General features: G+C 41.0%; 1 protein-coding gene and 1 pseudogene across 1 annotated transcript; one reads left to right on the top strand and one right to left on the bottom strand.

Moving 5' to 3' along the window:
• The first annotated feature begins 51 nt into the window (after window positions 1-51).
• Window positions 52-24,024, top strand: Nup88 (nucleoporin 88). The gene is made up of 17 exons (XM_040749047.1): window positions 52-394; window positions 3,090-3,259; window positions 5,396-5,521; window positions 6,603-6,689; window positions 8,114-8,290; window positions 10,850-11,033; window positions 12,839-12,986; window positions 15,869-15,967; window positions 17,171-17,261; window positions 19,770-19,871; window positions 21,647-21,805; window positions 22,166-22,291; window positions 22,402-22,467; window positions 22,576-22,656; window positions 22,830-22,956; window positions 23,067-23,185; window positions 23,792-24,024. The coding sequence occupies exons 1-17, from the start codon at window positions 92-94 to the stop codon at window positions 23,853-23,855; spliced, it is 2,229 nt and encodes a 742-aa protein (XP_040604981.1). The 5' UTR covers window positions 52-91; the 3' UTR covers window positions 23,856-24,024.
• LOC101834875 lies at window positions 4,348-4,801 on the bottom strand (annotated as a pseudogene).
• Window positions 24,025-24,857: the final 833 nt, after the last annotated feature.

The raw sequence follows: 24,857 nt of genomic DNA, 5'->3' as shown, positions 1-24,857 counted from the left end.
TCCTACTCGCTGATAGGCTGAAGCCGTGGAGTGCTGGTCGCGGATTGGCTACGCGGCGCGGCGGGCCAGAGCCGAGAGCTGTTGGTTCAAGATGGCGGCTGCCGAGGGCCCTGCGGGTGATGGGGAGCTGTGGCAGAGCTGGCTTCCTAACCATGCCGTGTTCTTGCGGCTCCGCGAGGGCCTGAAGAACCAGAGTCCAGCCGAAGCGGAGAAACCAGCGGCTTCGACTTCGCCCTCGTGCCCGCCTCTGCCGCCGCACTTGCTGACGAGAAACCTGGTCTTCGGCCTCGGAGGGGAGCTCTTCCTGTGGGACGCGGAGAGCAGCGCCTTCCTGGTGGTTCGCCTTCGAGGCCCCAGCGGTGGCGGCGCGGAGCCCCCTCTCTCCCAGTACCAGGTGCGCCGGCCCGTCTCGAAAGCGACCCTTGGCCGCCACTCACCCAGAGTTGTGGTTCGCTTCCCGTCTCGGTGGTTGGGCTCTGTAGCGGGTGCGGTAGCGGACTTGACAGGCGTCTTTCGGGAGCATCCCGCTCCGAGTGGAAAAGTCCGTCTTTCGTATTTTTATTCCTCTCCGGCGGGTTTATTGCCTCGGTCATTGCCAGGCACTTAGAGGAACTCGTGCTGTTTAGTTTAGGTGCTGGCGTTCTGAGTGTCCGGGGGAGAAGTTGGCGGGGACGTTTTTAGCTGTTTGACCGAAAGGACCCTGTTTAAGGATGTGACACGTTCTTTTGGTTTTTGTGAGCTTTAAGACAGGTTTAAAAGGGCCAGATTACCTGCCTGACATGAAAAGAGAACCCCTGTGTTTTGGTTTTGCCCCTTTAGGCCCTCACTGAAGTTGGAAAGGCCTGCTCGTTTGTTTCAGTGCAGCACACGTGCACACACGCCCATGAACACACCTTCGCCTTCACCAGGGGAAACGTAGGAGTTCCGACTCTGAGCTAGGTCTTCAAACCTTCCTGCTTTTGATGAGACAATGAGTGGCATGTGAAAGTTGATGTAATCAGAGTGTGTTCTAGACTTGCTGTAACCGAATACTGCTCTATTGAAGTGTTCATTTGTAGCAAACTGATTCTCAGTTAAAGACCCGCCCCCGGATAGCTCAATCATAACTCTGTGGGAAATTCACATCACGCACCCCAATCCCGATCACCTCCCAGTACCTCCAAATCTACCCCTCACCCCAGTAGCATCCCTTCGCCCCCCGGGGGGGTCTAACAAAAAAATTACTTAAAAACAAACAAAAACCAACCTCGATCTTCAGTTAAAACCTTTTTTTTTTTTTAAGCCGGGATTGGTGGCACAGGCCTTTAATCCTGGCACTCAGGAGGCAGAGGCAGAAGGATCTCTTTGAGTTTGAGGCCAGCCTAGTGTACATAGTGAGTTCCAGGACTATATAGAGAGACCCTGTCTCAAAAAGAAAAAAGGAGCAAGCAAACAAGTAAAAAAAAAAAAGTGACATTCATTCTAATGTATGAGATCTGCTGTGTGTCCTGAACCAACCAGTTCTTGTTGAGAAGTGATTTATTTTAACAAGGCGCAGCCAGAGCTGCTGAGAAACTAGGTCAATATTTACACATTTACACCTGCTGTAAAATTCCCGTTAAGAATAACTATCAGATTTACCTCAGTAAATTATCCCCCCGACCCCTTTGGTTGGTTGGTTGGTTGGTGGGTGTGTGTGTGTGTGTGTGTGTGTGTGTGTCCATCCATTGATCTTAAGCCCTGCTTCTGCCTGACTAAAGTTAGATAACATCATACCTGGTTCTAGTACACTGTTCAGTGTGTTCAGTTAATAGCACTTTCATGCTTTGTAGCATTTAGTGCAGTAATAATTACTTTAAAATTTTTGTTGTATTTTCTCATTTGTAAACACCAAAACAGAGGCAATGTTTACCTTACTTTCTTATGTCCAGCACTTGTCATAAACCTAGAGCATGCAAGAGCCATGTATTATTTGGTGACTTTGAGACAGGGTTTCTCTGCAACAGCCCTGGTTATTCTGGAACCTACTTTGTAGACCAGGCTGTCCTCAAACTCAGAGATCAGGCAGATCCTGATAAGAACTGGAATTAAAACTGTGTTCCACACTACACAGCTATGCAACAGGCATTTAGAGACACGCTGGCCTACAGATATAAAAGCAATTAGAAATTTCATTGTATTCAAAAAAGCCTTATCTTAAATAATTTTGACTTGGCATGGTTCTCCATACAAAGGTAAATAATATATTGGCAGTCTCATCATCTTTTTTTTTTTTTTTTGTGGTTTTTAGAGACAGGGTTTCTCTGTGTGTCCCTGACTGTCCTAGAACTAGTTATGTAGACCAGACTGGTCTCAAACGCCTGTCTCTACCTCCCAAAGGCTGGGGATTAAAAGGCATGCACCACCACTGCCCAGCTTGTTTTTGTTGTTGTTGGTTTTTTTGTTTTTGTTTTTTGTTTTTGGTTTGTTTTTTGTTTTCTCAAGGCAGAGTTTTTCTTCAGTAGCCCTGGCTGTCCTGAAACTCACTCTGTAGACCAGTTGACCCTGAACTCAGAGAGCCTCCTGACTTCCTCCCAGAGTTGTATGCCAACACTGCCTGGCTAAAGCTTTTTTTTTTTTTTTTTTTGCCTTGTTTTTAATTTTCTGTATGTGCATATTTTCTCTGTGTATGTGTGTATGTACCATCCCTGTGCCTGGTACCCACAGAGGTCAGATGGTGTGGGGAATTGAACCCAGGTCCTCTGGAAGATTAGCCAGTGCTTCTTATTAATCACTGAAGCCATCTCTCCAGCCCTAAGACTTTTGCTTTAAGTGTGTATGTGAATGCAGGTGCTCCAGGAAGCCAGAAGAGAGTGCTTGATTTACAGACAGTGTGAGCCAAGAATGTGGGTGCTGGGAACCAAACTCTAGTCCTCTGCAAAAGGAACAAGTGCTTTTAGGAGCGTAGTCATCTGTCTTGGAATAATTGGTTAATAAGACAAGTATTAGTACTAATCCAGAATGCTGTTATTTTGTAGCTATAGAAAATCAAAGCATGATTGTGGTTTCAAGCAACTCTCGAATATATTAACATTAAAATAAACTTTTTACTAAATTGCTTTAATTTTCAGAGATTACTTTGCATAAATCCACCCCTGTTTGAAATTCATCAAGTCTTGTTAAGTCCAACACAACATCATGTAGCACTTATAGGAATGAAAGGACTTATGGCATTAGAATTACCTCAAAGATGGGGGAAGGATTCTGAATTTGAAGGTGGAAAAGCAACCGTGAATTGTAGGTAAGTTATATTTCCATTTAGGGTTTAGTTGTGTGAGTTGCTAAGACCAGTTGCTGTTGAAATGTATTTTGGGTGCTGCTGTTAAAACATTTGAGCTTTCATGTGGGCATGTAGACTTGCTTCCTGTGTTGCTATTGTTACCGTTTTTCTTTAATGTTTATGAGTATTTTGCTTTCACTTATATAAGTGCACTGCTTGTGTGGCCTGGTGCCCTGCAAGGCTGGAAGAGAGAGTCAAATGCCCTGGAGTTACAGAAGGTTGTGATCTGCCATGAGAGTGCTAGGAGCCAATTCTGAGTCCACTACCAAAGCAGCAGGTGCTCTTAACCACTGAGCCACCTTCCCAGCCCCTTTGGTTGTTATTTTTGAAGAATACTGTATTAATATTTATTTGTAATTACAAGAAACAATATCAGCCCCTTAGTTTTACAGAAATAGCTGCAAGTTTGAATTTAGGTGCATGAGCTTAACTATTCACAAAATGAAATAAAACGTGTGGATTAGGGTTTTGACTATTGACTAACATAACATACATCCATTCCAAGACACCATTTGTATGTCAGGCTATTTTCTGATCATTGCATGTTGTACTATGACAGCATAAATGTACCATGGCTACTCATGGCCTAAAGGTCTATCAGTTGTTCCCCTGCCAGTTATTCAGTCATGGAAAGGAAACAAAACATCTAAATTAAGCCTCATGGCTTCTTCCAAGTTTTAAAAGGAGGGGGAAAATGTATGGAAGTCTTAATACCTAGTGTAACTAAGCCTGCCGAGTAACTGCACTTCCCTGCTTTCCCCACCATAGGAGTGAACCTGTGACTGCAGGCTGAGGATACTGGAACTACAGAAATGTGATACTTTATTTTTTTACACACATACACACACGTATAAATTAAAAATAAAAATCCAGGGATCTATAAAATCTACTGAAAAGAATATAAGGTAGAAACCTAGACTTACCTTTACCTCTATAATATAAGCAGAGTGCTTGAATTCTTAATTTGGGTCGCTGTTTGGTTTTTTTTTTTTTTCTTTCTTTCTTTCTTTCCTTCCTATGGAGGCTTTTTATTTATGTGGTTTACATCTCTAGAAAAAGAATCCCAGGATTTTCCCTTCCCTTCTGTGTGTTTTCGTCTTGCTTCTCCCTGGTCCATGATGCCAGCTGAGGCTGTTAGTACCATGAAGCCAAACTGACAGGATGGGAGCAGAGTGCTCTGCCATTCTTCTAGGTCTCTGAGCTGCACATCAAATCTAGGGCTGATCATTCCACACTTGTTCAACCTGCCTGTGAGGTTCATGACAACTTTCCCAGCTCTGTGGTCATGGATGATTTCAAACTCACCACTGTAACCATGCTTCATCACAGCTAGGAACCGAACGATAACTTTGGAGCAGGGCCTGATGGGGACCTGGCATCTGCCTCTCTTCTCAGCATTGTTGATGCTCTTCAGAGCATCAGCCAGGACATTCATATGCACCATGGTGACGGCACAGAAAGATGGCAGAAACCTGGATCGCTGTTTCTTAATTTTCAGAATAACCATCATAATATCTGCCCTTATAGTTTCCTTACCACATTGATTAGTAAAAAGACCAAGCAAAAGGCAATATCAAAACACATGTAAAGAACTATACTGGGCAGTGGTTGGGCACACCTTTAATCCAAACACTCAGGAGACAGAGGCAGGTGGATCTCTCTGTGAGTTCGAGACCAGCCTGGTTTCAGGACAGGCTCCAAAGCTACACAGAGAAACCTTGACTCGAAAAACAAAATAAAACAACAACAAAAAACTATATAAGCTGGGTGTGGTAATACACAAATGTAATCCCTGCTCCCAGGATGCTGAGCCAGGAGAATTACTGTGAGTTCAAGGCCAGCCTGGGTTACATTATGAGGGCTAGGCCCCAGCCAGGGCTGTATAGCAAGGTCCTTTCTGAACCAGCAAAACCAAAATGTATAAAATATATTACTATAGTGTACAAAATCTTTGCACTTTGATTCCTTGGATAGGTTCTTTGAATGCTCCCAGAATGACAAGGAAAGGAATGGTGTTATAATAGGTTAGAACGGTGTTATAATTTGTAGAATGACCTACAAAACAAATGTTTTTGAAAATTGCTTCTTTTATTTTAGTACCACATCAATTGCTGAGAGATTTTTCACCAGCTCTACCTCTTTGACTCTGAAGCATGCTGCGTGGTATCCAAGTGAGATGCTGGATCCCCACATAGTGCTGTTGACGTCAGACAATGTGATAAGGTGACCTTTACCTTCCCTAGTTTACCTTGTGAATGGAAAAGCTTTGTTTCCTATTACTCATTTAACTCATTTACTAAATAGTTGGCTTAGAATAACACAAATAAGTCACTAAATGTAATGTTTTTATTCTGTTACCTATTATAAAACTATATATATATATATATATCTTTTGAGATAATGTCTCACTGTGTGGACAAGACTGGCCTTGACCTCACATAGATCCACCTGCTTCTGCCTCTGCCTTCTGAATTCTGGGATTAAAGGCATGCCTGCTCCCATTCCCTTTCCTCCTCCCCTTCCAAACCCACCCCTCCTCTCTTTCTGATCAGAAGAGGGCAGACCTCCCATGAGTATCAACAAAGCATGGCATATCCAACTGCTGTAGGACTAAAGGTATAGGGAATGTAGCTCAGTGATTAAGTGCTTATGCTTAAGGCCTTGGGTCCATTCCTAACACTGTTACCCATCCCCCCACCCCTTGTTAAAGATAGAGAGTATTTCTTTGGGTCATAAGCTCACCTTCTCACATAGTTAACCAGAGGAAATAGGCAACATGCCGGGAATAGCAAGATCTTTGGCAAAAAGGTGATTTGAGAACTGGTAGGAAAACTTTAAATTTTAAAAATTTTTTTTCTGTGAATGGGTGTTTTGCCAGCATGTATGTATGTGTACCTCATGCATGCCTGGTGCCCAGGGAGGTCAGAAGAGGAAGGATCCCCCACAACTGGAGTTACAAACAGTTGTGAGTTTCCATGTCTGCTGGGGATCAAACCCAGCTCCTCTACAAGAGCAACAAGTGCTCTTAACTGCTGAGCCTTCTCTAGCCCCTGGTAGGAAAATACTTAAGAAGTGATTAGTTGGAGATGAAGCTCTTTTCTAGGAAAGAAAGAAAACTTTTATGGTTTGTGCAAGACAGTGTCTTGCTGTGTAACCCATACTAGTCTGTAAATGTAGCCGAGTTCTTCGTGGTCCTCTTTCCTTAGCCTCCCAAGTGATAGATTTACAGTGTGAGCTGCCCTGCCTGGCATCAAAGAGAATTTAAGTACTGTTTTGTTTTTGTTTTTTTTCTTTTGACTGCTAGAATTTACTCTCTCCGTGAGCCTCAGACACCCACTAAGGTGATTGTACTTTCAGAAGCAGAAGAGGAAAGCTTAATACTCAATAAAGGGTAAGTTTTCATTTGTGTCACAAAATGTTGGGTTTATTGAGAATGTAAATGCAGTTTTACCAGCAACTACCACAATTTCCAAAGGTGAGTTTTAACATGCTTGTGGTAATATAACAAGTCACAAATCTGTCATTATAATTACCAACTTGATCTCTTTTTTAAGAAAATTCTAAAGTATGACTGACAGAAGCAATACATCATAAAATTGTACAGGTCTAAAAATCGTAAAAATGTTGGGCTAGAGGCCTACAGTGCACTCTGTGTGGGTAAGGCAGATTGCTGAACTCTTAGCACCTGGAATAGAATAGACTCAGTCCTTCTGATTACTGGTTTTTGTTGTGTTGTGACAAGGTCTCTTTACATGACCCTGGCTGTTCTGGAACTCACTGTGTAGACCAGGCTGGCCTAACAGAGACAGATCCACCTGCCTCAGCCTCCCTAGTGCTGGGATTAAAGGCCCGCACCTCTATGCCTGGCCCTTTTGACTATCTAGTGCTCCCGGCTTTTGTTTTCTTACCTACTACGTGCCCTGCCTTACTCTTAATGGAATCATCCTTTGAACTTGCAGAACCCAGTCCTCTGGCCTCTGATGAGTCTTCTGGTAAACACTACACAGTCACATATAGTGTGCATGCTTAGAATGAAAGCTAGTGTCAGTATTTTTAGAATTTCCCTGTAGTTATCTTCATGTTTGATTCTTGAACATTTTATTCATTTTTATTCTGTATTTGATTTTTGTGTGTATGTGGGGGGGGTGTCAAGACAGGGTTTTTCTGTGTAACAGTCCTGGCTATCCTGGAATTCGGTTTTTTAGACCAGGCTGCCTTCAAACTCACAGAAATTCGCCTTCCTCTGCCTCCCCAGTGTTGGGATTAAAGGTGTGTGCCACTACCTCCCGACCTGTATTTGATGCTTCTCAAAGTCTTCCTGTGCCACACAGACTGCTTTAAACAGCACTCCTACAAACACCCTTTGGCCCTCCTTTTAAGACCAAGTCAGAGGGATTGTTACAGTTCAAGGCCAGCCTGGGTTATAACGTGTGACCCTGTCTTAATAAAACCAAAGTAACAACAACAACAAAAATTACTTCCTGAATGTGGTGTTTATCTTTTCCTCTCACTAAAGAGTAAAGTCTTTCTTTAATATGCTGTTATATTTTATGAACCTAGAACAGTGCAGGGCACATAATAAGTGGTAAATGTTTGTGGAATAAATAAGTTTGTGTTCATCTGGTTTTCATGTTTTCTTCCATTTTCTTTTGTATTTCTATATATAATATATATATTATATATGTGTGTGTGTTATCTGTGTGTCTGTATTTAAACTATTTCAAAATTTAAAAATTTCACTAGTTTTTATGAGAATTTGTTTAATTTTCACAATAATTTTTCTTTTCAACAAACTTTTTTCAAATCTCTTTGCAGAAGGGCATATACAGCATCTCTGGGAGAGACAGCAGTTGCATTTGACTTTGGGCCACTTGCAACAATCTCAAGGAATATATTTGAACAAACAGGCAAAGAAGAGGTAGTGGCATATCCGCTGTACATCTTATATGAGAATGGGGAGACCTTCCTTACCTATCTTAGTCTGTTACACAGGTAAGTTAAGCAGTAACCACTGTTGCTGCATACATCATCATTGTTGAACTTTCGATGCACATTTCTGTGTTTCAGGTGTAGATGAGAAATGGTACAGATTATTTGATTGTCCTCTTTCTTGTTTATTTACAGAAGTTGTGTAGTTTTAAGAAAAGACTAATAAATCTTTCTCTCTGTTTTTTGTTTGTTTGGGGTTTTGCTTGTTTGTGTTTTGTTTTGTTTTTTTAGAGACAGGATTTCTCTGTGTAACAGTTCTGGCTGTTCTGGAACTTACTCTGTAGGCCAGGCTGGCCTTGAATTCACAGAGATCTGCCTGCCCCTGCCTCTCAAATGCTGGTTTTAAAGGTGTTGTGGCATCACCGCCTGGCTGAATTGTTTCTCTCTATCTTTTTTTTTTAATTATTTATTTATTATGCATACAGTTTTTTTAAATCTGTGTACATGATTGTACACAGGAGAAGGCATAAGACCTCATTATAGATCGTTGTGAGCCACCATGTGGTTGCTGGGAATTGAACTCAGATCCTCTGGAAGAATATGTAGTGCTCTTAACCTCTGAGCCATCTCTCCAGCCCTGCATTGTTTCTCTTAAACAAGGTAGCCAACAAAGTAGCATGGGTATGATTAGATGTAATCTGATATCTTGCATTGGAATTGTGAAGAAAAGGCATATGTACACATATAAGGACTCATTACTGGGGCACAGTAAGTACTCAAAGGAAGGAGGCATTATTTTGACTGTAGTACTTAGGGGAATTTTTATAGAGGACTGATGTCACATGGGACTTAACAGTCTCAAGCAGGATTAAATGAAGCATCAAGAAAGGTAAGACCAAAAAAAGAAAAGAAAAGAAATGTAAGACCATTTTAGTCACAAGGGCATCCCAGACTAGAGTTTGCAAATAAGCACAGGTGTCATTTAAGCTTCAGTGATCTGATGATATCTTGATCTAGAGCAGTGATTTCAGATAAAAAGCAACAACAAATACTGAAGCTAGCATTATTTTCCATGGAAAATTGATGGAGTTAACATTCCTAGGTACTGAACATGATGACATGATGAGATCTGTCCTGGAAAATGGTGGTTTCTGAGCAGAGTAGAAGGACAGGGAGAACTAGAGCTGTACAAGTTTCTATCTGGTATACTTAGGTTTTTTGTTGTTGTTGTTTTGGGTTTTTTGTTTGTTTTTAATGGTAGTTTTGCCTTTTGTGTTGTTGGGTTTTTGTTTGTTTTGTTTTGTTTTGTTTAGGTCTCGGCTTTACCCTTTGAGCCCAGAAAACGAGAAAAATGAGAACAACGCTTAGGAAGGACTTGTTCAGAGAGGTAGAGAACACTACCAGAAAAGAAGTTGTTAGGAGTGTTAACAGTGTTCAGCCACCAGGCGGGTGGTCCAAGTCTTTCATACCAGCACTTGGGAGTCAGAGGCAGGCAGATTTTGTGAGTTTGAGGCCAGCCTGGCCTGTATAGTGAATTCCAGGACAGCAAAGGCTATATGAGTAGACTCTGTCTCAAGAAAAGGATGTCAGGCAGCAACAGTTGTTAACCAGTGATAATATAGCGGGTCTAGTTGGATTCAGCGACTAGAATCCTGGGGGATCTTTGCTAGAGTACTGTCAGTGGAGAGGTAAAAATGGAAACCAGGCTAGATGTGGTGGTACATGCCAGTAATTTCAGCACACAACAGTTATGAGTTTGAGGCTGGTCTGAGCTGTGTAATGGGACCTTTTCCTTTTTTTTGTTTCTTAAGATTTATTTTTATTTGATATGTATGAGTGTTTTGCTTACATAGATATATGTGTACCATATGTATGCAAAGACCTGAAGTTGGCATCACATTCCCTACAAATGGAGCTAGATATTCATAGCCACCATATTTTCTGGAAATCTTAACCCAGGTCCTCTGCAATAGCCAGTGCTCTTAATCACTGAACCATCAATCCAGCCCTTTGTCTCTCTTGTTTTTTTTTTTTTTCTGGTGGCGGTAGTAATTTCTGGGGATGGAACCTCTGATCTTATCACCACCAACAGATGCCAGTCATGTCCCTGTACCTCATGGTGTGACAGTCTACAGTGTCTTTAAAGACACAGTAGCATTCTTCTAGAAACCTAGCTCTGGAAACTATGACAGGAGGATCAAGAATTAAAGGCAACTTAGATTACATAGGACTTTGTCTGGAAGGAAGGAAGAAACTAAACGAAACAAAAATCTGGAATCTCTTCAGGCATTGCTGCTTTCCTTTCAAAGGGAAAATTATCTCAGATCAAGAATCATGCCTTTAATCCCAGCATTTGGCAGGCAGAGGCAGGCGGATCTCTGTGAGTTCGAGGCCAGCCTGGTCTACAGAATGAGTTCCAGGACAGCCTCCAAAACAATACAGAGAAACCCTGTCTCAAACCAAAAAAAAAAAAAAATCACTGTTGTTGGGATGTGAGTGGGAAAATGAAAAATAAAGACCTCTATTTGAAGTTACAGTAGCTGAAGAAAGACAAAAATCAGAGTAGGGGGGTGGTTGTCTTCTGTCAACATTTTTCTGATAAGGTTTTCATTCTTCCTTTAGCCCTGGGAATATTGGGAAGCTGTTGGGACCATTGCCTATGCACCCTGCAGCTGAAGATAACTACGGTTATGATGCCTGTGCTGTACTTTGTTTGCCCTGTGTTCCCAATATCTTAGTAATTGCGACTGAGTCAGGAATGCTGTATCACTGTGTTGTACTAGAGGGTGAAGAAGAAGATGATCAAGTAAGTGCCAGGCTAACGTTGCTATAGTTCACATCTTTAATAGCAGGTATATTTTATGGACCAGTTTGAATGCTTAATATGAACTTTGTAGCTTACACATGGCACTTCTGGTATTTTGGAAACTATATATTTTATATAAGAATAATTGAAGCATAAATAAGAGTCCAAGTGAAAAGAAGTTAGAAGATTGCCCAACTTACCAGTCTATGAAATGTATTTGTTTCTGATCTTTGTATTAAGGGTTTCACACCCTGAGCCAGTAAATTGAATCCTCCAAACAGAAGTCTGCTCTTAGGACTGGAGAGATGGCTCAGTGGTTACATTCACTGGCTGCTTTTCAATTCCTAACACCCACATGGTGGCTCACTACTGTTTCTAACTCCAGTCCCAGGGGATCCAGCACCCTCTTCTGGTCTCTGTGGGTGCCAAGTATGTAAGTGGTGCACAGACATACTTGTAGGTAAAACTCTCATAAACAATGAAATAAAGGCTTAATCCATGCTTGTTTTTAGTTTTAATTTTTAAAGACATATTCAGAAAAGGACATCTACCTATCTGCTGGAACCGAAATTACAGATTTTTGTTTGGTTGGTTTTTGGTTTTTGAAGACAGGGTTTCTCTGTATTGTTTTAGAGGCTGTCCTGGAACTCTTTCTGTAGACCAGGCTGGCCTCGAACTCACAGAGATCTGCCTGCCTCTGCCTCCTGAGTGCTGGAATTAAAGGCATGCGCCACCAATGCCCGCCCGGCTCTACAGATGGTTATTAGTTGTCATGTGGGTGCTAGGAACTGAACTTGGGTCATCTGCAAGAACAGCCAATGCACTTAACCTCTGAGCCATTTCTCTAACCCTGTTCTTTTATTTTTGAATTAGTGTTTTACTATGTGGCAGAGTCTGACCTCGAACTTATTATGTAGACCAAGGTGGTGTCTATCTTGAAATCCTTCTGCTTTAACTTTTCCAACCAGTGCTAGGATTACAGGTGTGTTTTCCTGTGCATTTATTAACACCATTGTTTGTTGAGTGAAGGCTTTTCCTTGCCTGCTTTGGTTTTTCCCCACCAGTCGCCTGGGCTCTGCCACGTTGTAGTCCCCAAATAACACACAGGACACTGTATTAATTATGAAGCTGTTGGCCATTTGCTTATTTCTTACTGGCTATCTCTGACTTAAGTATTTACTCCCATAATTGTTAATCTAAGTATTTCTCTTACCGGAGAAAGTGTCCGGACTTCTTATCCCTATGGCGGCTACATGATGACTCCCTGTGTTTCTCCTACCCAGAGTCCTCCTGGACTCCTAGTTCCACCTATCTTGCTTCCCTATTGGCCAACAGTGCTTTATTGACATATACACAGGACTTCCCCATCAATTGTTAATGGTGATCCTGGCCTCTATATTTTTTTATTTTGGTTTCTTGAGACAGGGTTTCTTTATGTAACCCTCCCTGTCTTGGAACTTACTATGTAGACCAAACTGAAACTCTCAGAGCTCCTTCTGCCTCTGCCTCCTGGGATTAAAGGTGTGCTCCAGATTCAGCTTGCCCTCTATATTCTAGTCCTTGGTAACAAAGGTAAAGACCTTTGTATCACTGGGCTGGCTTTTCCCCGGGCTTCTGTTTTTATTGTTGTTTAAGGATAGCGGGAGATAGATGTTTAAGGATTTGGGTGAGGTGTAAAATTAAACATCTGAAAGGGCTAAATGACCAGCTTTTTTGCTTCTGTAGTTGTGTACATTTTCAAATTCATATTAGGAGTTGAAATCTCAGTCCTTTTTTTTTTCCTTCTCCCTTTGTGTTTTTAACAGTCAGAGAAGTCCTGGGATCCCAGGGTTGACCTCATCCCTTCTCTGTATGTGTTTGAATGTGTTGAATTAGAGCTTGCCTTGAAACTGGCATCAGGAGAGGATGATCCCTTTGCTTCTGACTTTTCCTGTCCAATTAAGCTGCACAAAGGTAAGGTATCACTAAGTGCAGTTCTTTCTATCCCATTGTATTTATACTTAGTAACGACTGCCATGTAGTTTATTTGTATGATCTCAGCTTTTGGAAAGTTTACCACTGTGGATTCTTTTGAACTTTTAATTACTACACAGGACATTCTTTCTGAGGCAGACTCAAGTTTTAGCATACTCATCTGGATCTACTCAGATATTTAGTTTCCGTATTGCTAGATGTATGGCATTTTTGTGTATATGTCAAGTTTGAGTATCAGAGGACAGCTTTCTGGATGATTCTTTCCATTTTACATGGATTCTAGAGATCAAGCTTGTGTGGTGGTCACTTAACCCATTGAAACCACACCACTGGTGTCTCCCATATGTTTAATGATGACTTTTTCCTGATTGATTTCATAATCTGGCATAATGGTAATTCCTATAATCTCAACACTCAGAAGCCTGAATGAAGAGGTTCAAGACCATCTCAGATTATATAGTGAATTCAAAACAGTGTTCTTTATATAATAAGCCTGCAAAGAAAATTCACTAAGTATGTCTCGTTAGTGTTTTGAGCAATATAAACATTAAGTATAAAAACTTGATAGATGATTTCCTTATAAAGATACACATGTCTTAATGACTATTGTATTGCTATGAAAACACAGTGACCAAGGCAACTCTTATAAAAGGAAGCATTTAATTGTGGACTTGCTTATAGTTCTAGAGGTTAGTCTATTATCATTATTGCAGAAAACAAACAGGCATGGTACCTTATATATAAGGAGGATTAGAGTGGTTTATAGGCTGTGGTTCAACTAGTCCAGCAGTGGCTGTATCTCAGTGGAAAGTCCAAAACCCAGGAGTTGTTCAGTCCACGAGGCTGGATAGCTCAGTTGTTCTTCAATGTATGTCCCAAAGAAGTAGGCTCTAATGTCAGTGAAGCAAGAGTGATAGCAAGCAAATAATAAGCCTTTGTCTCCTCCTTGCCCTTTATATAGGCTACCACAGAATGTGGGGTCCAGATTTAAGCTGGGTCTTCCCACTTCAAATAATTCCATCAAGAAAAATCCTTCACAAGTGTGTAGATGGAAGTTTCTGTTCTGCCCATCCCCACCTGGACCTGTAGCCATTCAATCCCAAATAAACACACAAAGGCTTATATTAATTATAAATTGTTTGGCCTATTGCTCAGGCTTAATACTATCTAGCTCTTGCAACTTAAATTAACCCATAATTCTTCTCTATGTTTAGCCACATAACTTGGTATCATTTCTCAGTAAGGCATTCTCATCTTGCCTCCTCTCTCTTGAGCTGGCACCTGGTCTCTCTGCCTTTCCTCTTCCCAGAATCTTCCTAGTCTTATAGCCCCACCTATACTTCCTGCCTGGCTACTAGCCAGCAAACATTTTTTTAAATCTTTCCAGTGAACAAGAGCATTATCCCACATCACAAGTGTACCTGGCTGCTTCCATTTAGGTTATTTCCAGATGTAGTCAAGTGGACAATCAAGAATAGCCATCACAGCATGTCTTTGGAAATCTTAATCGTAGGCATTTTTTTTCTTGCTTCTTCTAATGAAAATAACATTTTCCTTGTGAAACACATTTCTGACTTGTTCTTATTTGTGTTTAAAGCATAATACAATCATAGAACTAACACTCAAGATTTTTATGACGAAAGTAAAATGGCTTAAATGTTGGCCTTTTTCAAAAATAACTTTTCTGTTATATCTCAATATTAAAGTTTGTTTTTTTTTTTTTTTTTTTTTTGGTTTTTCGAGACAGGGTTTCTCTGTGGCTTTGGAGGCTGTTCTGGAACTCACCCTGTAGACCAGGCTGGCCTCGAACTCACAGAGATCCACCTGCCTCTGCCTCCCGAGTGCTGGGATTAAAGGCGTGCGCCACCAACGCCCGGCTTCAATATTAAAGATTTTTTTCGTCTAGACTTTAACATCCCAAACAATTAAAAAAATTTTTTTTAAACAATGGTAGATCAAGTGAGCTGGTTTTTTTTTTTAAGATTTATTTATTTTTTATGTATGTATACAGTATTTTGCCTGCATGCCAGAAGAGGGCACCAGATCTCATTATTATAGATGGTTGTGAGACACCGTGTGGGTACTGGCAGTTGAACCCGGGTCCTCTGGAAGAGCAACCAATGCTTTTAATCTCTGAGCCATCTTTCCAGCCCTGGTTTGAGTCATAAGTCTTTAATTTATACAAATAAAAATTTTGATATTTATTGTTCAGAGGGATTATTTGATAGACAAGGTTTGGCTTGGCTGACACAAGGTCTTGTGTAGGTCTTGTCTGGCCTAGTACTCACTGTGTAGCTCAGGCTAGTATGTAACTCACACGCCTGCCTGCCTACCTGCATCTTCTGAATGCTAGGGTTCCTCATGAGCTGCCACACTCAGCCTTTTGTTATTTAAATAGGGTTAGTGTGCAGTCCATTCTTACCCACCCTTACTTTGAATTACTTAAAATAAATATGAAAAGGATGAATGGTTTACCTGTTGGGAAGTACTTTTAGAAAACTACATTTGGGGCCAGGGATGGTGGTGTACAACTTTAATCCTAGCACAGGCAGAGGAAGGTAGATCTCTGTGTGTTTGAGACCAGCCTGGTCTACACACTGAGTCAGGCTTGCCAGAGCTTCATAATGAGATATCTCAAAAGAAGTATGGAAAGAAAATAATATCTAGATTGTATCTGTTGTTTTTAATACTTGTCACTTTGCAAATGGAATTCAAATTAAAAACTTTCAAGTCCCTGACAACAGTACATTGTGAAAATCGTGTAGACAGTCGGTTCCTTCACTATGTGTTATAGGCTATTGGGGTAAATTCTTCCTGTTTCTCAGTGGTTACCTTTGTGTCTTTGGTGATCCCACTTGCAGATCCCAAGTGTCCTTCAAGATACCACTGTACCCATGAAGCTGGTGTGCACAGTGTTGGACTGACTTGGATTCATAAACTTCACAAGTTTCTTGGATCAGGCGAGTTTACTAATATTGTATATCCCAGTAGTTTCAGAGGTCTGACAAAAGGTAGTTTGGAGAAGAAAAAATAAAATACAAGAATGGAAGGATCATCATCAGAATTGATAAACCTTTAGCTAGACAGACCAAATACTAAAACGGAAACTAAAATTACTATAGGCAGAAAACAAAGGTAGATACTGTTAGGCTTACAGAAATTTAAAATTATAAGGGAAAACTGAACATGACAGTTTTCATCTAGAAGGCCTAGATGAAATGGACAAACTTCAGAACTGACTGGAGTAGAAAAGTAGAGAAGGGAGATGACTTGCCCAAGATCATTTAAAACATTGATTCTTCATGAGTCGTCCCCTCCCCTCCAAAAAAAACAGTACTACTTACCTCAATCTGTGATACCAGAACCAAACAAAATATACAAACTAGAAGCAAATATGTCTGGCAAATATAGACACAAAAAGATTGAGTGGTTATATATTCCAGAAATGGGGGCTTTCTTCAGCATCCAAAATTGTAATGTGTTAACATAGATTACAAGGGAAAAGCCATATATATGTTCTTCTCAGATACTTATCATGTTAAAAAAATATCCAAAAGGGCTGGGATATAGTTGCCTAGCATGTAGACGACCTTGGTTCTGATCCTCTAAACTACATAAAACAAAAAACATCAACAAAATAGTCTTAGAAAGGAATTTTCTCAAAACAATAAAGAATACTTATGAAAACCTGACAACTAACATCATACTTAATGAGACTAAATGTTTTAATATATTTTTATTTTTTTAGTATTTCATATATGCATATTGTTTTAATCATATTCACCCCCACCACACACACACACACACACACACACACACACACACACACCCTTCCCCTAACGCCTCTCAGATCCATTCCTTAAGCCGAAACCCCTCTTCTTTTTTTAATAACCTAAGTCCAAATGGTGTTGCCGACTTTCTCATTAGTGTGGGACCATCTATAAGGACAAACTCACCACACCCTATGAAACCTGTCTCACCCGCTTCCAGTAGCCATCAGCTCTCAGGAAGTCCTCAGCTGGGCTCTGGTGAGAAAGGCACCCTCTGTGAGAAGCAGTGCAGTGGCCTGAAACAAGAACTTAATTGCATTTAAAAAGTGACAGCATTTTAATTTGAAGTTTTGTCTCAGCACTGGTTAATTTCTATAATGCACTCTTTTATAGATGAAGAAGATAAGGATAGTTTGCAGGAACTTGCTGCAGAGCAGAAATGCTTTGTAGAGCACATTCTTTGTACAAAGCCATTACCATGCAGGTAAGGACCTTCTTTCTCTGTGTACCCAGAAAATTATTGTTTTGGTAGTTCTGGCTTCACTTGTAAGACTATCATCATTATCAGGTATTCATCTGAAGCTTTCTCATGCTTCAGAGTCACCCTGTTTCCTGTGTCCCTAACTCCAGCTTCCCATCTTCTCTTAGCTAATGTTTATTTTCTCATCTTAAGTAATTCTTCAAAGATGATTCCCTTAATTCCCCAGTCTAACTCAGGGCTCTTCTGTTGTCTTTGCAGCATGCTTCACTCTCTCTTTCTCTGTCTGTCTGTTTCTCTCTTTCTCTGTGTGTGTGTGTGTGTGTGTGTGTGTGTGTGTGTGTGTGTGTGTGCGCGCGCGAGAGCGCTATGATTGCAGTCTCTATCATTTTATTAGGATTCTGTTGGCTTTGTGCCTGCTAACTTGGCATAAAAAGGTACCTAGTTGATATTCAGTAAATGGTTGGTGAATAAAGAAAGGCACATAGAATGGATCCCAGGTTTCTTCTATGGGTAAATGAATAGATATGATACCCTTTGGAAAACCCAGCATGTAGAAAAGAGCAGATTTGGAAAGATAGTGATGTCCCTCTAGAACATCTTAAGTAGAAGAGCTTAATAGGCAATTTTGTGTATGGGTCTGAAGTTTGGAATAGTCTGGAGTTGTAAAAGAGTCAGCATTGAAATTGTTATTCTAAAGCATGCCCCAGGAAAAGGTCTGGAGTCAGAAAAGGAGACTAGTGAGAAGCAAGCAACACATGATGTGAGCAGTGAGTGGAGCAGCAGAGTCCAAGCAGGAAACTTGAGAAAAAGGTTCAGAGAATGAGGGAACCCGAGTGAAGGTGTGAGGAATACCAAGAAGAAGCTATTTGCAAGAGCACTGACAGGCAGTAGAGTAGACTCAGCAATGGAGTGGAGGGATTGAGGAGTGACAGCAAACTGTCCCAGGTTGAAAAGTGATCAGGGAACTGTATATTATGGTCTTACTTGGCTAGAGAGATGGCTCTGCAGCTAAGGGCACTGGCTGCTATTGCAGAAGACCCAGGTTCAATTCCCAGCACCCACATGGCAGCTCACAACCCTCTGTAACTCAGCCTACGAGAAATATGCCTTCTGGCCTCTGCCAGCACTAGGCACATACTTGGTAGATAGCCATACATGCAGGCAAAACCATCATACACATAAAATAAATGTTTAAAATTAAAGCAAGGCAAAGACATGGCAGTGTGAAAATGGGATTAGTGATTACCTATGAAGGAGGATGACTATGATTAGGGATGGACATGTAGGGTTCTATTGCTGCTGCTGCCTTCTCCCCTTCCTTTTTCCTTCAAGTTGCTATACATTGAACCTAGGGCCTTGTGCATGCTAGGCAAGCATTCGAACGCTAAGCTATAGCCTCAATTTTGCCTTTTAATTATTGGCCCAGTACTGGTATCATGGTCTAAATGCACATCTTTGTATATGGATTACATACTGACAACTGACATATATAGACGGCGATTAATTTTAGTGTGTAATGTTTATTTGCAAGTTTTGTTTGGTGGTTTTTGTTTTTTAAGACATACAAGGTTTATTTTAAAAAGAAAAATGGATGAGGAAGAGGGTCTGTGGGTAACAGCACTTGATGAACAAGCTTAAACATCTGAGTTCAACCGTCTTAAGTAGATATAAAAAGCTAGGTGTGGGCATGCACTCCTGGATACCCACCTCCATTGTAGGAGCAGAATCAGGAGAATACAGCCAAGCTCAGTGAAACCCTGGCTCAAGGGACTAGAATGAAGCTATACCTACACACCATTGTGTGAACAGGCATTTGTGTATACACTACAGACTCATACAAGATTCCTGTTATAAAATAAAGAACGGGTTAAGGAGAGCCAGACTGGGCACAGTTAAAGCTTTCCATAAAGCCACGGTAAGGAATTTGAATGAACAAAGGGAAACAAAACATGAGCTTTGTCTGAAAGCGAAGAGGAGATGCATAGTAGGACATTTTGACACTGTATAGTTGGTGGCACTGATGATAAGGCGCAGAAATGTGGTTAGACACAGGTAGAATGGACATGCAGATCACTTAGTAAAGCTTATTGGTGGGACAGCAATTCTCATTTGAGTCATGGATTTTTCCCCCACCTCTGGTGAAAAGAAATAGGAACAAAACAATGCTGTGCACACTAAAAGAGATGAGGAGGTCCTTGGCAGGTGTGGGGTCACTAGCTTTGTAATGTGAAATCCCAAAGTCCTGTTCATTTAGGTTTCTGAGCAGTTTGTGGGCACTAGATGTTCACCAAGATAGGTAGGCCTTAGCAGGGAGAAAGACAGAGGCTTTGTATCCCTGGGTAATTGGTAAATAGCTTATAGATTGCTAAGTGGGAGCTTGGTTTAAATTCATCAGGGTATGTTTCCAAATCACTACAGGCTCCAGAAGGCGGTGAACTCTAAAGCATGTGGTTGCTGTTGGTTCTGATAAATTTGCTGCTTTGTAACTTAACTGTGACTGTCTCTCTCCAGGCAGCCAGCTCCAATTCGAGGATTCTGGATTGTTCCGGACATCCTGGGGCCTACAATGATCTGCATCACCAGTACCTATGAATGCCTCATAAGACCTTTATTGTATGTCCCAGTCTGTATTCTCCACACAACTCTCTTTAATTCTGCCAACTCAAAGCTGGGGAAATGCCCTCAGTAACTGGCTTGAAGCTATCTATATGGTATATGCTTTGACTTTGAACAGAATGGATATTTCTGTTTTCTTAGCCATCTGTGAAAGATGTCATTTTAGGCATGGTGGTGTTTCGTCTTGTTTTGCCATTTCATAACTGAGAACCAGAGCTTTTCAGTTTGAGATAGGGTCTTGGTCTGCAGTCATACTGGCCTAGGTCATTCCCTACCTCATCTGGGATTACAAGCCTGATGCCCTGCACCCAACTAGAGATTTTCTTCCGAGTACAGAGAGGGCTGAGGTGCTGAACTACGTATTGTGGCTGGATTTAATGATGGTTTCTATCAGGCTCAGATTTAGGGTGTTTTCCTGGGCATATCAGAGGAGCCCCTAAGGAATATACTGATCTCCATGTAGTAAAAGGCTTGTAGCTCTGATACAGGTGAAGGTCTGTCTGGTCCCAGATTCTGTACTTAATTTATCTCTCTGTGCCAGCCTCAGAGGAACATCAAAATATGCAGTTCTGGCTGAGTTCATGTAATCACCATTTTCCTTTTCCAAGAGCCTTGGGAGGTCGTTTTATAAATGTAGAAATAGACATGAAAAGCAAGTCATTGGGATGTCAGATGTGAGACCTCCAGTCTTTTGGTGTCCATTCAGAGCAGGTACTTATGAATACTGAGAGTGTGAAGTGTCTGCATTCAGCTACTGTCCTTGCATGTTTCTTTAAACACTGGCCAGTTGCATTGTTTGACAAGGAAAAAATACAGGTATAAATTTTATGTTGCTTTGTTTTAAAAAAAGGCACTAACATTCTAGTAACTTTAACAAAAGAAACAGTCACTAGAAAAATATTTACCAATGGACCAATGAGATAATGAGATGCCTCAGTAGGTAAGAGTGCATGCCACTGACCCTGACAACCTGAGTTCAATTCCCAGAACCTTGTAATACATTGATCTTTGTTTTTCGAGACTGGGTTTCTCTGTGTACCCCTGGCTGTCCTGGAACTCGCTCTGTAGACCAGGCTGGCTTCAAACTCAGAGATGTGCCTGCCTCTGCCTCCCGAGTGCTGGGGTCAAGGGTATGTGGCACCTTTAGTGTTTTAAGTAAAACATGATCATACTTATTTGAACAATAAAAACATCAATCTCCATCGATCTCAGAGGGGAGAAAATTCATAATTAGCAGGATACCTTTTAATCATATTTCTGCCAACTATCCAAAATACAAGTTGCCTGTATATTAACACTCTTGTATACAAGCTTACAAATTTGAATTGTTACCTTCAAGTACATTACTTAGGTACTGCTGAAGTTCATGGAAATTGCCTTTGAAAATGTTTGCCCTTGAGTGTAACTTTTAGAAATAATGTTATACAGAAGCAAATACAATACACAACAATTACCAAATCTAAACTATGTCCCAGAAAGGAATGGTTACTATTATAGTGCTGGCTTGGGTCCTTTGCAAGGGCCATGGAATTTTTTTTTTTTTGAGTTGCCTTGATCTTTTCAAAAAGAATTTTTAGAAATAGTCTGAAATGCTCAGACAAATGACAAGATAGGAGCTTCCCAAGATGACCTTTCAGTACAGAACATACATTTTTGTAGTTTATAAAAGTAGCACTTTAGGTCCTCATGTCCTCGGTTTTGGATAAATGTAGCTAATAACATCGTAATGCCACAGCTAGCTCTATAGTGTACCTGACTTGTTTGTTTTGCAGAAGCACAGTCCACCCAGCATCTCCTCCCCTGCTGTGTACCCGAGAAGATGCTGAAGTGGCAGAGTCTCCACTGCGCATCCTGGCTGAAACCCCAGACTCCTTTGAGAAGCATATTAAAACCATCTTGCAACGTAGTGCTGCCAACCCAGCATTTCTTAAGTATGGGATTTGGAGCATTTGAGTTTTGAGAATGGGCTTTTTCTTTAAAATGGGGATTGAACCTAGGGGCTCTGTGTTTGCTACAAGGTGTTCATCCTTGCTTTTGGTCCGTTCTTTCTGCAGTACAGTGGGAGGGGATATGGCACATCTCATCAGCTAGTCAGAAGTGGCACACGCCTTTAATCCCAAAATTCAGGAGGCAGAGGCAGGCAGATCTCTGAGGCCAACCTGGTCTACAAAGCTAGTTCCAGGAAAGCCAGGGCTGTTGCATAGAGAAACCCTGTCTCAAACAACAAAAAGTAGGTAGGACTTGTCTGTTGGGTTACTTTACCTGGCTAACTGACAGAAACTGTTCTAAAGATCATCTGAAAAGGATTTGGCTCCCCCTCCTGAGGAATGTCTTCAACTTATCAGCAGAGCCACCCAGGTATTTCGAGAACAGTACATTCTCAAGCAGGACCTTGCCAAGGAAGAGATTCAGCGGAGGTACAGTATCCTGTGTTGAACAGCCACTAGTCGTTGCTAGGTGTTGGCTTAGTGTAGTCACCTGTGGAATCCTGGCTTTCTTTTAACTTTACTACTACTTCTTTTTGAAGGGTCAAATTATTATGTGACCAAAAAAAGAAACAACTAGAAGACCTCAATTACTGTCGAGAGGAGAGGTAGGTGTCAAAACCAAAGAGAAGAAAACTGTGGGGAGTAGTGGACTGCATCTCACTCAGGATGCTATGCCACATCATATAGGCCCCAAGAGTTTTTCATTCCTCCAGGAAAAGTCTACGGGAAATGGCTGAGCGCTTAGCTGACAAGTATGAGGAAGCCAAAGAAAAACAAGAAGATATTATGAACAGGTCAGGATTAATGATTTTACCAAGTATTTACAGAACTCCACTCCTTTGAAGTATCAGGAAAGACTTGATACTGTCCCCTAACTCCTGTCAGACAACAAGTTCTTGAACTAGAAACTTGATGTGTTTCTATTATAATTAGCAGTCTTAATCCACATTTTGTTCTTTTTCTTAAGGATGAAAAAAGTGCTTCACAGTTTTCATACTCAGCTCCCAGTTCTCTCTGACAGTGAGAGAGACATGAAGAAAGAATTACAGCTGATACCTGATCAACTACGACATCTAGGCAATGCCATCAAACAGGCAAGAATGGGTGCAGAGTGGCTAATATATTTTTGAAAAATGTGAACACACTGTAAAATGTGTGGCAAACCATAGTCAAAATATCTGTTCTGTTCAATACTTCACTTCAGGTTACTATGAAAAAAGATTATCAACAACGAAAGATGGAAAAAGTGCTGAGTCCTCAGAAACCTACCATTTCTCTCAGTGCCTACCAGCGAAAATGCATTCAATCCATCCTGAAAGAAGAGTAAGTTGACGTTTTCCAGTCAGCTACTGTTGTGAGACAATTCTTCCTTGGCAGTATACCAAAAAGCTGCCTGAATGTCTAGATAAGAATCCTGAGTCTGGGATTTGCCTGCAGAATGGCATGATAGAGGGATAAATATGGTGGGATGAAGAATAGTGGCTCTCCTATGATTTTGTTGTGTAACCAAAGTTTGTCCCATGAATATGGTTAGCAGTGTTCCTGGGGCTGTGCTGTATATATAGCTCAGTGACAAAGCATCTGTTGAATGTGGGTTCAGACCCCAAAACCACACACATAACCATTTCTTTCCACCTGAGACCTTTTCAAGCCATTCAATATCGACAAAGCCATTCTTAAGTCTATTACAACAGAGTTTAAATTCTTAGACTCATGGGCATGGTGGCATACACCTTTTAATCCCAGTACTTGGGAGTCAGCAGACGGATCTCTGAATTTGAGGCCAACTCTGATCTACAGAGAAAGTTCCAGGATAGCCAGACCTACAAAGAAACCCTGTCTCAGAGCTGGGGATGGGGGGAAAAAATCTTACAACTCAATACTAATGGCTCATTCATTTTTTAAGTGAACCATTTGATGCTTTTGCAGGGGTGAACACATAAGGGAAATGGTGAAGCAAATCAATGATATCCGAAACCATGTCAACTTCTGACACCACCTGAAGTTAACACAACTGAAGGCTTACAAATATGTGCTGTAAAACAAACAGGTAGCACTATCTAATTTATAAAGAAGCATTTTTGGATAAACTTTGGTGTGGTTATTCTCTGGTTATTCCTTTTGTTTTGTAATATTTGAATAAATTCTTATTCAGAATTTGACTTTGCCTTATAATCTGTTTTTCAAAATTCTGGGACACAGGCTTCAGCTGCACACTGCCAGGTCTGTGTCTGAAGAGGAAGAGCTGCATCTTAGGTAGCAGTACCAAGGCTGCCTCCTCTGCAGGGAGTCAGAAGCCTAGGATGCAAAGGAAAAGGCCACACACCCTACTCAGTAGCAGCTCTTTTAATTTGAATACTTTGTTAAGGACATGCCTTCAGTACAGTTAACACACAGATACACCTGCAGTCTGCTCAGAGCAGAGGTAAAGATCTACAGTTGCAGAGCCCTCTGCTGGCTCATTTCCTCACAGGCATCATTACCTTTCAGAGCTCAGTTTGGCTATGGCTATGTCTACTTGGTGGGTAGGAGGTGCAAATTCTAGCACCTTAAAGGAAAAAAAAATGTGTTCTGCCATATACATTTTGTCCTCAGCTGTAGATCATCTTTTCATACCTGTCAAATTGAATTCTGAAAGGTAAGAATGTACCTGTCTAGAAACATCCAAGTGTCTGTCAATTAAAAGCCACGTGATAAGGGTTAAAAGGTAAGCCAGGTTAGACATGCAAGAGAACAAGTCTACACAGACTGAATGCAGCACTGGAACATGTATGAAACCAGACTGATCTTTCATGGTGAATTCTACCTTCTAAACCAGACCTCATTTATGCAGAAAACTTAAGTTTAAAGAACTGTTTTCTACCTGGTGGTGTAGCAGCAGTTTATTTCATACTACAGACAAGTTGTGGAAAACTAGTGTTTCAGTTTCTGTTCCTCTAGGGTGTGTTTCTCAATTGAGTGGATTCCAGCAGTTTGCATTTGCCACAAGTGCAGA

This window comes from Mesocricetus auratus, unplaced genomic scaffold (assembly GCF_017639785.1).
Source record: "Mesocricetus auratus isolate SY011 unplaced genomic scaffold, BCM_Maur_2.0 Super-Scaffold_100007, whole genome shotgun sequence".
Classification (NCBI taxonomy): Eukaryota; Metazoa; Chordata; class Mammalia; order Rodentia; family Cricetidae; genus Mesocricetus; species Mesocricetus auratus.
Note: the sequence above shows the minus strand (reverse complement) of the source record. Positions and strands in the feature narration are given on the sequence as shown.

Coding starts and splice junctions, on each gene's coding strand:
- Nup88 (XM_040749047.1), top strand. CDS start 92: ATGGCGGCTGCCGAGGGCCCTGCGGGTGATGGGGAGCTGTGGCAGAGC. Junction 15,968..17,170: donor TCACAAGTTTCTTGGATCAG/GCGAGTTTACTA, acceptor ACTCTTTTATAG/ATGAAGAAGATAAGGATAGT. Junction 17,262..19,769: donor ACAAAGCCATTACCATGCAG/GTAAGGACCTTC, acceptor GTCTCTCTCCAG/GCAGCCAGCTCCAATTCGAG.